The sequence below is a fragment of the Centropristis striata genome, chromosome 3, assembly GCF_030273125.1.
Source record: "Centropristis striata isolate RG_2023a ecotype Rhode Island chromosome 3, C.striata_1.0, whole genome shotgun sequence".
In the NCBI taxonomy this organism is placed as follows: domain Eukaryota; kingdom Metazoa; phylum Chordata; class Actinopteri; order Perciformes; family Serranidae; genus Centropristis; species Centropristis striata.
In genome coordinates, this window is record NC_081519.1 from 23,859,249 (window position 1) to 23,876,073 (window position 16,825).

The 16,825-nt window shown below is 39.0% G+C and overlaps 1 protein-coding gene across 1 annotated transcript in view; it reads left to right on the forward strand.

The window, feature by feature from the left end:
- The window catches only part of pcbp4 (poly(rC) binding protein 4), a 185,081-nt gene that overhangs the window by 155,543 nt on the left and 12,713 nt on the right, over positions 1–16,825 (forward strand). The window contains exons 11-14 of the mRNA XM_059328417.1: positions 84–139; positions 2,320–2,328; positions 3,030–3,096; positions 14,265–14,434. Of these exons, the coding sequence (XP_059184400.1) occupies positions 84–139; positions 2,320–2,328; positions 3,030–3,096; positions 14,265–14,434 (302 nt within the window). The remainder of the gene's footprint in view (positions 1–83; positions 140–2,319; positions 2,329–3,029; positions 3,097–14,264; positions 14,435–16,825) is intronic.

The window sequence follows — 16,825 nt, forward strand, 5'->3', positions numbered from 1 at the left end:
TTTACTCCTCAGATGTTTTCTGTGGCTTAATGAGGCTGTTTTTTCATCATTTTCTCTCCTATGTCCTTCTGTTCCTCTCTTAGCTGGCGAAGCTCCACCAGTTGTCGATGCAGCAGCAGGGCCTGGCCCCCATCAGCCAGTCCACACAGGTCCTCCCTGGTAGGTACACACACACACACACACACACACACACACACACACACAGAGTCACAAACACACACACAGAGTCACACACACACACACAGAGTCAGACACACACATACACACACACACAAACACACACGCACACTGAGTCACAAACACACACACAAACAGAGTCAGACACACAGTCACAGTCACATTCACACACACACACACACATACACACACACACACACACACACAGTCTCACACAAACAAACACACACGCAAACTGAGACACACACACACATAGTCACAAACACACTACAGACAGTCACACATAAACAATCACACACACAGAGTCAGACAAACACACAGTCACAGAAACACACACAGTCACCAACATGTGAAGATGTAAAGAGACAGAAGAAAAACAAACAACTCAGTCACCAGAATAAATGTTGTCATCGTACTTCTCTGAATTTTGAATCTCCAAATCTTTGGACTTTAGAGTGTTTTCAGACGGTTTAACAGTCGTTAACATCGCTTATCGTCCCCATCAGTATGGGCGAGCAGCTGCCTGCTGGCAGGTTGAGAAGGTTTTTGTCATCATCTTAATTATTCATTATTAACTGCAAAATAAGTGGTCACATTTAGTTTAAAGACAACAGTTTCCTTAAGATTAAGATTAAGATTCCCTCATTAGTCCCACAATGGGAAAATTCAAACTCTTATGATCCATAACTTCTTCTCTAAGGTTTTAAAAGATAAAAAATAAATAAAACATTTCAGTACCATAAGAAAAAAGTGTTAACCACAAGCACAAATGAATATATATATACATGGTGTTTCTTTTGTGTTTTTAATATGCAATCAACAAATAGATTTGATACCAAAACTATCAACACTGCAATAATTTTGTTTGCTAATTCCGAAGTGTTGCTTGCTGTTGAGCTAAAACTTCCTTGAAATGCAAAACTTTTGGATTTGCATGAATATATTAATTTGTTTTATTTCCAATAAAACTTGTTTTGATTGCAGTGTCGATAATTTTGCTCTCAATCTCTGTTCTCCTTATATTTGACTTTGAAGTCACTTTGTTGTTGCAGCTCTTCAGTATTTTTTCAGAGACTGTGTTTCAACTCGAAAACGGAAAAATATTATTTCCATTTCAGAAAAAAAAAAAAGAAAGTGTCATTACATTGAGTTTCATCATTCGCTGCATCAAAAACACAGATGTTTCTAAAATGTCTTATATTTTATCAGTCACGCTCTGGATGTCTCTTTAAACAGGAACCGTTCCTTTCACTGTTATTCTCTAGTTGTTTTGTAAGAAACTTGAGCACATAATGAGACAAATGTTTCATAATCAGCTCTGTATTATAATCCCCATGTGTCCGCTTTGATTTGGAGCATCCAGCTGAGTTTACACACTGAGTCAGACCTGCCTATGGATCTCTGGCTCGGTCAGTGTGAACTCTGCAGGAGTAACCAGCGATTACACTCAGAGGTGAAAATCAGAGGTGGAACAATGCTAACAATCAGTGTCAGGAGGCTCAACATGCAACAGGAAGGCAATAGAGAAAAGTGTTATTAACCCTTTGGAGTTTTGACACAACGTCACCTACAGGCATGGCAAAAATTATTAGACCACCCTTTTTCTTCAGTTTCTTGTTTATTTTAATGCCTGGTACAACTAAAGGTACATTTGTTTGGACAAATATAATGATAACAACAAAAATAGCTGATAAGAGTTTAATTTAAGAGCTGATATGTAAACATTTTCCGTGGTTTTCTTGATAATTACCAAAATCATTATCAAGAAAACCATGAAAATGTTTAAAAAAATTAAAAGGTCCTTGTAGTTACTTGAAGTAAACGTTTAAATAATGGTATTTTACTTGAGTATTTTTACTAAAATAAAAGAGCAGAATATTTCCTCCAACACGTGCAGAGTGTGTGGATCTGCAGTGTGTGTCTGCAGTGTGTGTGTGTGTGTGTGTGTGTGTCTGTGTCTGTGTCTGCAGTGTGTGTGTGGTGTCCGTCGGTCAGTTCACATCCTGTAAATGTTAAAGAGACGTTTTGTAATTTCTCAAAGAAATGCGCTGCACGCTGCACAGAGGAGAGATTATCATGTGTGGATATGGATGGCTGATTATTCCATTATGTCCCAGGTATTAAACTTATCAGTCGTGGAAGTGGAAATAATTCACACACACACACACACACACACACACACACACACACACACACACACACACACACACACACACTAAACTCGCTTGCCAGCACACGTTCACACAGAGGAGCTGCTGGTTTAGTTCACTGTGAGGCGACCACTTCCTGTGGAAAGGAAGGAAGGAAGGAAGGAAGGAGGGATGGAGGAAGGGAGGGAGGAAGGAAGGAAGAGAAAGAAGGAAAGAAGGAAGGAAGGGTGGTAGGGATGGAGGGAGGAAGGAAAAGGCAAAAAATGAAGGAATGAAGGAAGGAAGGGAGGTAGGGATGGAGGGAGGAAGGAAAAGGCAAAGAAGGAAGGAAGGAAGGGAGGGAGGGAGGGAGGGGGAAGGGAGGGAGGAAAGGGGAAGGAAGGAAGGGAAAGAAGGAAGGAAGGGAGGTAGGGATGAGGGAGGAAGGAAAAGGCAAAAAATGAAGGAAGGAGGGGAGGAAGGGAGGTAGGGATGGAGGGAGGAAGAAAAAGGCAAAGAAGGAAGGAAGGGAGGGAGGGAGGGAGGAAAGGGGAAGGAAAGAAGGAAGGACGTTCTTTTCAGCTCGTCAGCAGCAGAAAATTAAATCTAAGTTAAATACATTTACATTCGATTCTGTATGTGAGCCTGTCTGACTGTAACTGTCTCCTGTGTAACTATAACAGAAATAAAATAATCTCTCTCTCTCTCTCTCTCTCTCTCTCTCTCTTTCTCAGGAGGGGTGGACGCCAACTCCCAAACCACGTCTCAGGAGCTCCTCATTCCAAACGATGTGAGTACAAAAGATGTTATAGAATATGAATCCATTATTGAGATATGAACATATGACTGCACTGTGAACAGGTGCACATTCTGTCAGAGTCCTCTGAGCTTCCTGCAGCTGAATCCGTCCCTGAATTAGTCCAAAACTAATTTTACTGAAAGTACAGTCAGTCCTGTCTCTTCGGCTGGAAACAGGAAACAGTGTTATTGTGAACGGCTGTCTGTTACGGCTGCCATGAGCTTCTGTTAGTCCCGCCCCCAGGCTGTGATTGGACAGTTCTTTGATGATGATGTTGAAGGTTCATCCACACATTTTGACTAAGTAGTGAAAATTCATTATCAATCATTTAGTTATTAAAGGTACACTGTGCAGAAATTGTTGCTTACTTATTGTTTGTAAGCACAACATGCTGACAGACTTCCCAAATTTAACACTCACCTCCAGTTCACTTCCATTCTATGTGTGCAAAGGGGCGAATAAAACATGTACTTCCGTGCATCAACTTTGACCTCCACATGATTAGATGTTGCAGCCTCAACCGATAACAAACACTAGTCACCACATTGTGTTTTGTTTGTTTAGGAAAGTTTTGCTTAGTATAGCATTAAAGGAAAAAAGATATCATTAGACACGTTTTTGATTTCAAGAAGAAAGCAAATTAATGCATAACAAGGAATTCACATATTAAGATATTGTGTGTAACTGACGACGATGTTGTTGTTTATATACTGTGTTTTATACTTTTATAGTATACCTGTTAGATATTAATTACTATTTTTATTTTTGCACTTTATGAGCCCATTAACTGTCCATTTACCCACTCAGCCAGTCTTTCCTGAGGCGGGTCAGGGTTTTTTAATATGCACTTACCACCAGAGCCAGTCTGCAGGAATATATGTTAATCAATCACCAGATCCAATCTGCAACATGCCAACTTTATGCATTATAGTAGCACAATTATATAGAGTGAGAGCTGAGACAGGAGGCTGGCCTCGGTGATGGACGATGGCTTCCCAACCCTAATATATATATATATATATATATATATATATATATATATAATTTATTTTTAAAATCTTCCTTAGAAGCAGTTAGACACCAGACATTAAATCATTCGTCTCTTCAATACAAGAGTGTGGCAGTAAAAACACAGAAGCCATATGTGCACATATTAAATGTGACTGTGGAGCTGTAGCAGCGAACAGAGCGTCAGAGTGGAGGCAGTGAAGCAGACAGTGAACAGTTCAGTGTCACACTCAAGGACGTTCGGCGTTTGATGGACATGTTGACTGTTGCGAGGTCAGATCGCTGACCTCTTGTGCATGAGAGCCTTTAGCCAGCATGTCCCGGTCACGCTCCTCTCTCCCCACAAACACGCAGTAACTCTCCCTGTCACTGTCCTGTTCCTCCTCCTCACACAGCAAATCTCCCAAAACTCTCATTAAACAGCAAAGTAATGGAGCTGTTTACATGATTCTGAAACGTGACTTATCACCTAATAATCTAACTTACAAATGACATGTAGTTATACGTTATAATATGTTTTTATTGTATTACAGGGTAAATTACAGGGTCAGGCTTTTAAAAAATACTTAAATATGAATCTACCACCCGATTTGGATGTTAGTGCAAGATTAAATGTGTGTTTATCAGCAATATTCATCCCATAAGGTGAGTCACATATTTAAGTATTTATATACCCTGTTCTTTTTACCCAAGCCTAACTAAGTATTTCCTCATCACAACAACCGGCACATTTTAAACGGTGTGTAAATTGAAATTGTGTAGTCATCATTATATATGTTTTCTTTAGCAGCTGTAGTTGATAGCAGGGTGAAAAAAAACAGGACTTTTTTTTTATAAATTTTTATCCCACGATTTTTGTAACATTTTATTTATCACCTCAGTTTGTCCTATTTCATGGTCCTGGGCGCTTCCTCGTCCCTGTCGGTCTGGGGAGAGCCCTGGACTGGCCACATGCTTCCTCCGATACATGCGGAGTTAGCAGACCGCTTCTTGACACCTGACGTGGGGGGGGGGATTCCTCTCCCCCCCATCAGGCGCCCCGACCGACCAGAGTTTTGGTGAGAGGTCCCTGTAAGGGGATCCTCGGGGGACATGGGGAGAACATGCAAACTCCACACAGAAAGGCCCTTTTGCCGACACCGACCAGCTCTACGGACACCGGAGACATGGAGGTGGGGACACGCCTCCAACGCCCACAGCGTCCTGGCGGGAATCAAACCCAGGACCTTCTAGCTGTGAGGCGATATCGCTACCAACTGCGCCACCGTGCAAAAAACCCCCCAAAAAAACAGGACTTTCACCCAGGAGACTGGGGTTGCTATTCCTTGTGAAATTATTTGTCAACAATAGTATTTGAACTATATAGTTTCCAGTAGTCACGTTGTCCTTGTGCATTTATTTTACTTTTCAAATCATCTTTTATAATGCCTTACTAGAAAGTTTTAAGCCCTAAATTTAGAGAAGTAGTTTTCAGTGGACTGATAACAACCTGCTGGACCTACTAGAAGGTGGAGTACTTATGGGGGGAAAAACAGCAGAGAACACCAATTTAAGTGAGTGATAACATGAGAAATGGGTGGAACTACTTGGTGCATTTAACATCTTGATGAAAAACATGAGTTAAGTTAGAGTTAGTTATAAACATGAGTATTTATGCTAAATAGACAGACAAGCTTTCAGGGGATAGCAACGAAATTCAGTGCATTACTTTCTGTATGAATCATTCATGAGACCAGCCTAACTGTTAATATGATAAATGATAAGTGAACTACATGATAAGTTGTAAAAATGTTATTATTAAACATAATCTTCACTGACAAAATATTTCATTATTTTCCGCCAAAGTATTTTATCGTAATATCCACTTTTATCATCTGAAGCTTTTTCAGCTTTTCATGGTTTCACTTAGGCACGGCTTAACATTCAGAAATCTTTCCTCAGCTCAACAAAAGTGTTCTTTAATGCATATATAAACACGGTTCATGATATAAAGAAAACCTGCACTCACATTACAGTTATGTCTTCTAGTCGCTTCAGAAGCAGAAAGTTCAGAATATGAGCATCAGAATGGATCATAACAGTTTAATAAAGGTTTGGTTCACTGAAGATCTACACATACATGCTGTTGGATGGTAAAATGTTTTTCCCATCAGCACTGAGAGGCTATGCTCCACCTCTCTGCCTCACTCCTTCACTTCTCTTCCTCTTCTCCTCCTCTCCCCTTCCACTCCTCTTCCTCTCCGACTCTCTCCATCCGTCCGTCAGTGGGTGTTAGTCAGTCATTCAGCCTGTCACAGAGCGGGAGCTTAGGGCTTCTGTCCTGCAGTCAAAACACTGGGTTAAATACAGCAGCTCTATCAGCAGGAGGACACACACATATTCACACACACACACACACACACACACACACACACACACAGTGTTTCCATCACTTTAGAGGACATTACATTGACTTACATAACGAAGATGAATCCCCACAACCAGTAATACACAGCCATACACACACACACACACACACACACACACACACACACAAACATTGTAATTCATTTCATGGAGACTTCCCCTTACCCTAACCTTACTCTAATGTTAAACACAGTCTCTACCCTAATATTTAATGATTTATGTTATTGGGACTTGTATTTTGTCCCCATAATGAAGGCGAGTCCTCATAACACAAGTAATTCACAGCCGAACACACACACACTTTTGAAAAGTACCGGGGATCACTAACCTCAACCACACACATTAACCCAACAAGTCAGTGAGTCAGTCTGCTGCTCAGACTCTATATAACCTGACAGTTCCACACTAAAGAGGCCTAAACATCTGGGTCGCCCCCTGGAGGCTGGCTGGGGTATAGATTATAAGCCCAGCCCCCTCCATGTTAGTGGGTGGGAGAAATAAATGGTTTCTGTCAGTTTAGGTCGTTTTTATCACACTGGTGTTTGTTCAAGTGTCTTTCTGATCAGTTTGGTTTTAATTAGTTATTTGATTCTATAAACAGTCTTTGATGTCATGATTGTAACTGACTCCATATCATACGACATGGACAGTTATTTCTGTTTTCCCTATAAACGGTATTAAGATATCTACATTTTGCCAACTTCAAGTCTAGTTTTGAGTTTCCCTAGCTAGGCTAGCTTTTGCAAATCTCCTGAGATATTTCTCTGGTGTCCAGCCTCTCATTAGCACTTGGCTCCCCTCTGCATTCAAAATCATATTAATAAATGCTCATTATTGCTTATTAGTGATGTTGGTAGGCTAATTTAGACGTAGTAGGCTGTTACATTTTCATTGTGAGGCTCAAAATAAGGTTTGTAGCTCCAATCCGACATTATTTGTCTTTTTTTGTCCAACAATGGCTCTTTTGTTAGTATAGGTTGCCGACCCCTGGACTGGAAGGTGTTTGGTGAGGAGAAAGTGGCAACATGTCAGTCTTTATCCAGTCTGTGGTCAGCTGTTGTTGTTGTTTCTGTGCATCCAAACTGCTAATAGAAACCACATTCTTTCCATTTCCTGACCTCCCATCATGAATGCATGAAATATTTTTCATATATATTTTAAGAGCACCTGCGAGATATCATAGTTTTGTAGAAAGTGAAGTAAAGTTTTTTGTTTTGCAGAATGTTGACATTCGTTTTTTTTTTCCAGAATCAGTTTAAACCAAATTGTTGCTTTCAGTCAAAAGTTTTTTGGGGGAAACACTGGTAAAAGACTAATGAATATGAATTTTACATTTCCTGCACAAACAAAGACACAATAATACTGTCTATGTAAGCTTGTAGAATGCAGTAAACTGCTTCCAAACTGCAGTCTTAGTCACTTTTATAGTTCAGGCTCCCTGAGGATGAACCACTTGGTCATTCATTCCTCAGGATCTAATGTTTGGCTTCGGAAGATTTCTCTACAGGAAGTAATGCAGTCCGGTTTGTTCAGGCAACATTTCCTCTCGCTGGTTGCTTCTGGATGAGTGATCTGCTGCACAATAAAGAAGAGATGAGGATGAGGTTGTGATTTCACAGGAAACTCTGACAGCATAATTAACACCTCTGCAGGTGCTGTCACCTCTCAAGTATAAATTAAGCGTCATCATCATCATCACCATCACCGGAGCCTATAAGCTCTCATTCATGTACATTGAACATACTGCTCACACGTGTTCACATACATCTGGCTGAGAGAATAAGGCACAAAGGCTCCAAAGCAGAGAGCAGAGAGGGGCTTAACACCCTGTGCATGTAAGTGTGTGATATGTTTGTGTGTGTGTGTGAGTCAGTGAGCGGGGCCAAGCCGAGCAGCTTAATGACATCCTATAGCTCACAGTTTGAGATTTAACAACAACCCTGTCTGACACACACTCCCTCTCTCTCTCTGCCTCTCTCCTTCAGTAAACCTTTTCCAAATTACAAGGGCAGCGGGGAATCACCCAAAAATAGCCCTCGGTCCGTCCTCTTCCTCCTCTCCTCTTCTGCTTTAAGCTGATTTTACCCAACAGCACTTACATAAAGCTGCTCAGAGGGGGACACATGCGGCCGTACCGCAGCCTCTGGAAACCTCTCATCTCCAGAGCAGTCAACCTTGGACAAAGTGTAAAAGCCAAAGCTTGTTTTCCCACCGAGGCCCTCTGCCATTATTTTCTCTCTGTAGAAAAAAAAGTGGGCATGACGTTTACATTTGTTTAACCCAATATCACAAATTGGTTTCAGAGGCTTTTCAATCTGAACTACATCAACACTCTCCATCTCTATCAGAATGTAGCCCTTCTTCTTTCTCAGCCTTTTCATTTATGTGAGTATCACAAACCATTGTGCAAACTAGACTTTATTGAATTCTCTCACAAGTAACAGAAAGAACACACAACACGGTCCCTGGTGTTGTGAGGCCCAGTCCTCACCTCCGAGGGTATTTTTGAAAAAGGGGATTTTCCTCCTTCAAAATAGTCATTTGAATCTCACCGACATGATGCTTAAAATATTGGCTAATCGATGAAAATCAACGACCATGAAGCCAAAATCTGGATTTGGTATACAAACGGCACACATTTTTAAAAAAGATATAATCTTCAACATTCCAGAATAAAATACATAAGCTTACATTTGGTACATCAATGATAGGCACTAAATGATATGGATTCAAGATTATATGATTTTCAAATGATAAAAAGGTGCTGGCATTAGGTAATAAGACTCAATAACAAGCAGACGAAGAAGAAGAATCTGTCATCTCAAGCAAAACATTTTTTCTGACGTGAGTTTCTGAACATCTTCACGCTGGAAGAAGTTTTACAAAAGCTCAGTTTTCAGTTATTAAACACAGGTTACATGTGGGCAAAAGGCCCAAAAGCGCACAGAAAAAAAGCTAAATTGTACCTCTTAACATGCGGACTTTTAAATGCAGAAACACTGAGAATGTATGGTACAAATGTGTTTTCCCAATTACGTTTACATCAGACAAATAACATGTTACACAAAGGAAGAGGAACGCAAACTTAAATCTCATCCATTTATAATAAGGAAACACCAGATAAAATTCAACAAATAAGCTTAAATACAATAAATAGTTAAATAGATTTTTAAAAAAGGTAATAAATGGATGCTAAAAGTAATTAAAAATGTATAATACTTATAAATAATAAAAAATATATTGTTATCATTAAAAAACCTAATTAAAAACTATACTAAAAATAAAAATATATATATTGCTAATAAAGCTCTATTAAATTCCAGACTTAAACAATAAAATACAATAATAAATAGATAAAACTTAAAATGCTCTGCTGCCCTCAGCAAGACGTGACAAATGAAGTGTTACATTCGCAACTCCCTTAAATATGATTTCATCATACTTACCGAATTTCCCTTCGGGGATGAACAAAGTAATCTATCATGTTAAATCTCGACCTGAAAAGTAACTAAATATTTCAGCCTAATGTAGTGGCATAAAAAGTAAGATATTTATCTCTAAATTGTAGCGGACTAGAAGTAGAAGTTATATAAAATGGAAATACTCAAGTACAAATGCCTTAAAATTGTGTATTTATGCGGACAAAAGAACTATTTGTACCTTCAGTATCAGCATCTTAAAATTAACAGCAAGATTAATTAACAGTTTTTCCTCATTGTGTTGATAACAAACTCTGCATTGCATTTCCCTCCAAAATAGATTTATTGTCGTATATAAGTACTACAGTATGTGCATTTAATTTCTAGAAGACAGGGGACAGACTTGCAGAAATGAAAATAATAATAATGATAATAATAACTTTGTTTATTTTAGTGCTTTGACACACAAAGAAAGGCAGAAGCAGAAAAGGAAAAACAAAAGCAAGACAGAATAAATACAATAAGACAAAGATGGAAAATCATCGCAGACTGAAAACAAATTGAATAAGTAAGACAAATAAATATGTAGGAGCAATATGGACAATAAAACAGTGAGCCAGTAAGAAACAATAGAGCATTATATGAGGAGAAGGTCATTACATATTTATGTGTTTTTATAGCTTCCACTCTTGAATGCAAAAAAACATGACAGAAATGAAACAAATTAAAGCTGCAAGCAGCGATGAACGGGTCTGAGCAGACTGGAGCTGTCGGGGGAGCCGGACACGCCGGGTCCACCGATCGTTGAAGGGGCGAGGTAATCAAGGACTCTCTGCTGAGTACACTGACACCTCATGCAAGTCTATAAGACAAACGATTCATTAGTTGGGAAAAGGGGGCGTGGCTAATCAAAAAGAGCGGGACTTTATGAAATATTGTAGTGTAGAACTGGTCAGTGATGGACCATCATCATGCATTACAAGTTTGAGTCAGATTGGACAATGTATGGTCAAGTTATACAGTCTCATGTTTTATGCCAGAACGCCATATTTTGCCGCCATGCCACGCCCACATAGTGTGATGGTCTGCACAGCTTTTAATAACTTTTGATGTCAAAGGCCTTGTGATGGTACTGAACAAGTTCAAAGTCGATTGCATTAAATCTGTAGGAAGAGTTTGTTAAGGATGTGGCATGGAAATGGCGAAAAACATCTAAAACACCATTTTCGATCCAAGATTGCCGACTTCCTGTTCTTTTTTGGGTATAGCTTCTTGAGACTTTTTGCTATGTCTTCCCAAGATACACGTTTGTACCAAATGCCGTGTCTTTACGACAAACCTGTTTTAGGGGCTCAATTCTAGGGGGCACTATTAGGTAATTTTGCCACGCCCATTTCTGAAACTAGTGAAATACTTACATTTTCGACGGGATTGAATCTTGTTCTAAGTTTGGTGAGTTTTGGAATATGATAAAGCCCTCGAAAACGCGATTAATTTGCCGTTATAATAATAAACGGACCAATCTCAATATGTTCCTCGCACTGTTAGTGCTCGGGCCCTAATAATGAGACAAAAATGTATACGATGTAAAAGTAACAATGACCTGTAAATGTTTATTTTCGATCTTGCGAAGAAACTATATTTTAGTTAATAATTAAACACAGAAACAGATGAAGCTTTCTGCTGGTGTTGTCTGTTTGTGAGGTCAAACAGCGGCTAAAGGTGGATTCACAAAAATGGTCCTGACCTGGTGATGTCAGCCTCCACTTTGTCTCCCACAGGGTCATTATAGACACACACACACACACACACTTATACTATCAGAGCCCTTTCCAGGAATAGCCCACTGTAGCCCACAGAGTAGATCTCCATCAGAGCCTGTTGGTCTGGTGACTTGTAGGGAGAGGAATGTTTGTGGTGCAGAGTTGGAGAGAGAGAAGAGAGAGAATAAGTAAAGATTATAAAAGAGAGAAAGCGGCAGTAGCAGGGTTGCAGAAAAGGAATGAGAGGATGCGGAAAGAGAAGAGTCAAACAGTGAGACTTAAGGAAAGATCTGGGTCAGGAGCGGATAAAAACGAACAGAGAGCAGGAGGAAGCGGAGGGAGGACTGATGGAGAGTTCTGCCTCCCGTGTCTCTGTCTGCAACTCATTCTCATTCAGAAAGGCTTTAAAGTGAGTGGAGGGAGGCTGTGACGCAGCAGGGACAGCTCCTCCCGTCCACATGTCCCCCTGTCCTTGAGAAAGACACTGAACCTCCTGATGGCTGGACAAAACCTGCAGCCGTGTGTGTGTGTGTGTGTGTGTGTGTGTGTGTGTGTGTTTTTCTATTGTACTCTATTAAAAGTGATGGCTTTAGTCACCCGTTGGTTTGTGGCTCCAGTTTTGAAGCCTGGAGTTTGGCATTAGGCCGTCTTGGTTTAATAAAGGGGATCTGTTGGACAATATTACCTGCTGACTCCTCACAGTGTCTTTAAGACCCTGTTTCCATTTAGCATGTGGTCTGAGTGATCCGAACTCACCTGCAGTAGCAGCGTCTCCACATGAATCTTCACTGACCACTTGTGATCCGATTCCACTATTATATAATAATAAGTTTGTGTATTGACATGAAGAAATAAATTCACTGTGATCACAATAAAATAATAATAATTATAATAATAATAATGATGCAGCTAATTAAGAGGGCATTAAATTATTACAAGTCGTTAATCACAACCCTCTGAGGAAAAGTATCACTGTATTAGTGTCTCTTAATTTCCTTAACAAGTTAAAAATAATGAACTGTAAATGATAAAGTTATTTAGTGTCCCTTGGTGTGAAACATTTCTAGCTAATGAGCTGAGCAGGGAGGTAATTATCTGATTCTTTACACCAAACTTCCCTTCAGTAAAATATACCATTCTTATTATTTTTTAATTGGATTATATTTACACCCACGCTGCTGTCGACACTGCGGCTCCTCGTTATCTCTGCTGTCACTTCCTTTACATATATGGGACCTGTTTTCTTTCTCTCGTTGTCAGAGTAGAGAAAAATCTATTATTTATTGTTTGTCAGAGAGAAATAAAACCATATGATGCCAATCTTTCTGTTTGATAATTGATTTGTGGAAATATGCCAGTTTTTTTATGCACTTCACCTCTAAATTGCAGCCTTGACCGTCAGAAACGCAGCTCAGTCTGACAGCGTGTGTTTGACTTTTAGAGAAAATGGTAACGAGACATATTTACGGTCCGAGCTGACACCAGATAAGCGCAGTAACTGTCTGTCTATTGTTACTGCGACATCCAGCCACGACTGAACCCCCGCTGAGACAAGGATAGCTCACAGCGGCCGATGAGTCAGAGTTCACCACCTGTTGCTATTCAATATTCTCAGACAGACGGATAACAAGAGGAGAGGACAGAAAATAAACCAGAGAGAGACCAGGGAGAAGGTGTCCTTCCATCATGGACTTTATAGATTACTGAGCTTCATGAATCTTCTAATATTCAGTTTTTTATTCTAATATTTAATCAACTGTCAATGGAGATTGGTCTCCCCTCAAAAACAACAATATATGGAGTTTGTACAGTCAACAAAATATGACTCATATTTATGTTTAGACTTTCCTCTGCTCCATCTTGCTGACTTAGCAGTAATGACCAATAAAAGAAACAAAATTACTAAAAAAAGGCACAAAATTACCAAAAAAGGACACAGAATGACCAATAAAAGAAAAAAAATTACAAAAAAAGTCACAAAATTACCAAAATAAGACACAAAATGACCAAAAAAGACACAAATTTAGCAAAAAAAGGTACAAAATTAACAAAAAAGACACACAATCACCAAAAAAAGACACAAAAAGACCAAAAAAGACACACAATCACCAAAAAAAGACACAAAAAGACCAAAAAAGACACAAAATACCAATAAAAGACACAAAATTACCAAAAAAGATACACAATTACCAAAAAAGATACAAAATTACCAATAAAAGACACAAAATTATCAAAAAATGCACAAAATTACAAAAAAAAAAGATGTAAAATGACCAAACAAGACACAACATTTATAAAACGAAGTAATAAATGACCAACAAATGACATACAATGGGAGCAGGAGAACATCCTAGAGGTCACAGCAGCTCATTTTATACACTGAGCTCAAGTTTCAGTCACTAACATCATCACACATGAAGAACATTAGGCTTACAAAATCACCGTATCAGTTCTCCATCACTAAAAAAACAAATGTTGGAGAACTTTTTAAAACACAGTCTTCGCTCTGTAAATCTGCAGCTAATGTCTCTAATGCTTGTCCTCCATCTCGTCCTCGTTGCAGCTGATTGGCTCAATCATCGGCCGCCAGGGCACCAAGATCAACGAGATCCGGCAGGTGTCGGGCGCTCAGATCAAGATCGGCAGTCAGATCGACAGCACCAGTGACCGCCACGTCACCATCACCGGCACGCCCATCGCCATCAACCTGGCCCAGTACCTGATCACCTCATGGTAAGAATCAAACTGCAGGGAAGTATCTGGAGACAGCTGAACAACTGAAACTGAAGGGGACACAGGAGATAGAAAATCCACAAATGTTGGAGTTAGTTTTCTGTTTTAAACCAGGCCAAGGTTACTCTTTCTCCAGGGGAAGTTTTTCTCCTCTCTCCTCCTCAGTAGTCCTCATTTTCATGTTTGTTTTTAATGAAACACTCAGATGAGAGACGGAGCTGAGATCACAGATTAAAAGAAGTGTGTCGAGCCTCCGTCCCAGCATCATTATGTCCAATCATTTCATTCACTTCATGACCCAGATAAACTGGACTAATTCAAAGCCGGCGACTGACCACATGCAGCCTGACAAAGTGGACATAAAATACATAAAGTGAACAAATAAATGATTCCTCCAGTGCAATATTGAAGAATGACACAGTTGTGGTAACTGATTAAAAAATAGGTCTATAAACTTATATGTCAGTATCATAGATCAGATCAGATAGATCAGTAAAATATATGTATAAAAAATCACATTTAGCATTAGTCAGGCGGTGTCTGTTTTTTTCGCACCATCAGTGACAATATTTGAATACAATTATTGTATTGATAATCATTTTGATGACTTTGGCTCATTTTGATGTCAAAGCTGCCAAAAGTTTATCAGTCTTGTCTGCTGTTTTTGTAAATTACATTTTTGGTTATGCATCAGTTATGAACACAAAGTTGAATATATTATTCTGGAGTTTTCACTTTATAATTAAGGGAGAAAAAGCCCTCACTGTGCGTTATATAATTAAAAATAAAGGGAGGAAGATGTTAAAATATACTTGATAATTAATTATATACCAAAAATAAAATGAATTTGATGCTTTGCAGGGACAATATATACAATGCCAACAAATATTAGGTGACAATATTTGCCTGTTTTAATGTCTTCTAATATAAACCACACCACTTCTGGTCTTCTTTCTGAATGCAAACACAGATCATTTTGTTGGTTAAACACATACAGATACAGATAATGACATCTCTGTTTATTCTAATAAGCATTTATGACTCTCCTGCAGAAAAGGCCGGCCTGCAGGAGAACATCACTAAGTTCACCTGAATGTCTCTTAATTTAACCTTTATTTTATTGTGAAAAACCCTTCCAGCAGATGCAGTGCATGCTGCATGTAGTACATGTGTAGGCTGCATCACATGAGAGTCTTTTCATGATAAAAACACGGAGAGCTCGATAGTTTCTCTTCGTCCAGAACGTTTAATCAAGAGACACGACTGACAGGAAGCTTTAACACAACAAACTTACACCCTGAATATGCAAATCCATGATTGGACTCTGGATGAAATTGATATTTCACTCACCACTCATCCTGGCACCGACAGCAGGGAGAATATCACAGACAGACAGACACACACACACACACACACACACACACACACACACACACACACACACAACCGATGGGTCAGCTTCATTCAGTCTCAAATGTCAGGTCAGAGAGGGGAGAGACTGACGCTGAAGAATCAACCACAAATCTGCTCTTTCTCATTACATTTTTTTTTATTTCCCAGTCAGTCAACAGATGAATAAAACCAGCTGTCGACTGATTGTGTGTCTCCTCTCAGCAGCTGAGAAATCAAAACTAGAAACTGAATGAAATTACGTCACTGTGAGAGAATATCTTCTAACTGTTCATCAGAGAAACTGTGTCTAGTTTTAAGGTTCTTTACATGAGTTTTTCCTTCATATGTTACTTCTCCTCGGCACATTTCAGAGGGAGATATGGTACTTTTTATTAGTGGTGGAAGAAGTACTCAGATTACTTAAGTACTAATACCACACTGTGAAATTACTCCACTAGAGTAAAAGTCCTGCATTCAAAACTTACTGAAGTAAAAGTACAAAAGTATCAAAATGTACTTAAAGTCTAAAAAAAGTAAAAGTACTCATTATGCAGAATGGACCCACTTGCTTTATATATTCTAAATATATTATTGGATTATTATCATTGTTGATGCATTTATGTAAGCAGCATTAACAGGATTAATTGTATATTCTTAACAAACTGTAATTAGGTTTAATTTCAACAAATGTCTAATCACTTTAAACGTGTCATGTTTGTGTCAATCTCAACCTGTAAAGTAACTAAAGTTTTCAGCTAAATGTTGTGTAGTAAAAAGTACAATATTTATCTCAAAATGTAGTGGAGTAGAAGTATAAAGTTACATAAATTAAGGGAATACCCAAGTAAAGTACAACTTCATCAAAATTGTACTTATGTACAGTACTTGAGTAAATGTACTTACTTTCCACCACTGGTACTAACATATGTCAGTATGTAAATATGAGCTCATGCGATGAATGAAACATTTTTCTTCTTTACTTGAGGAACTGAAGCACTT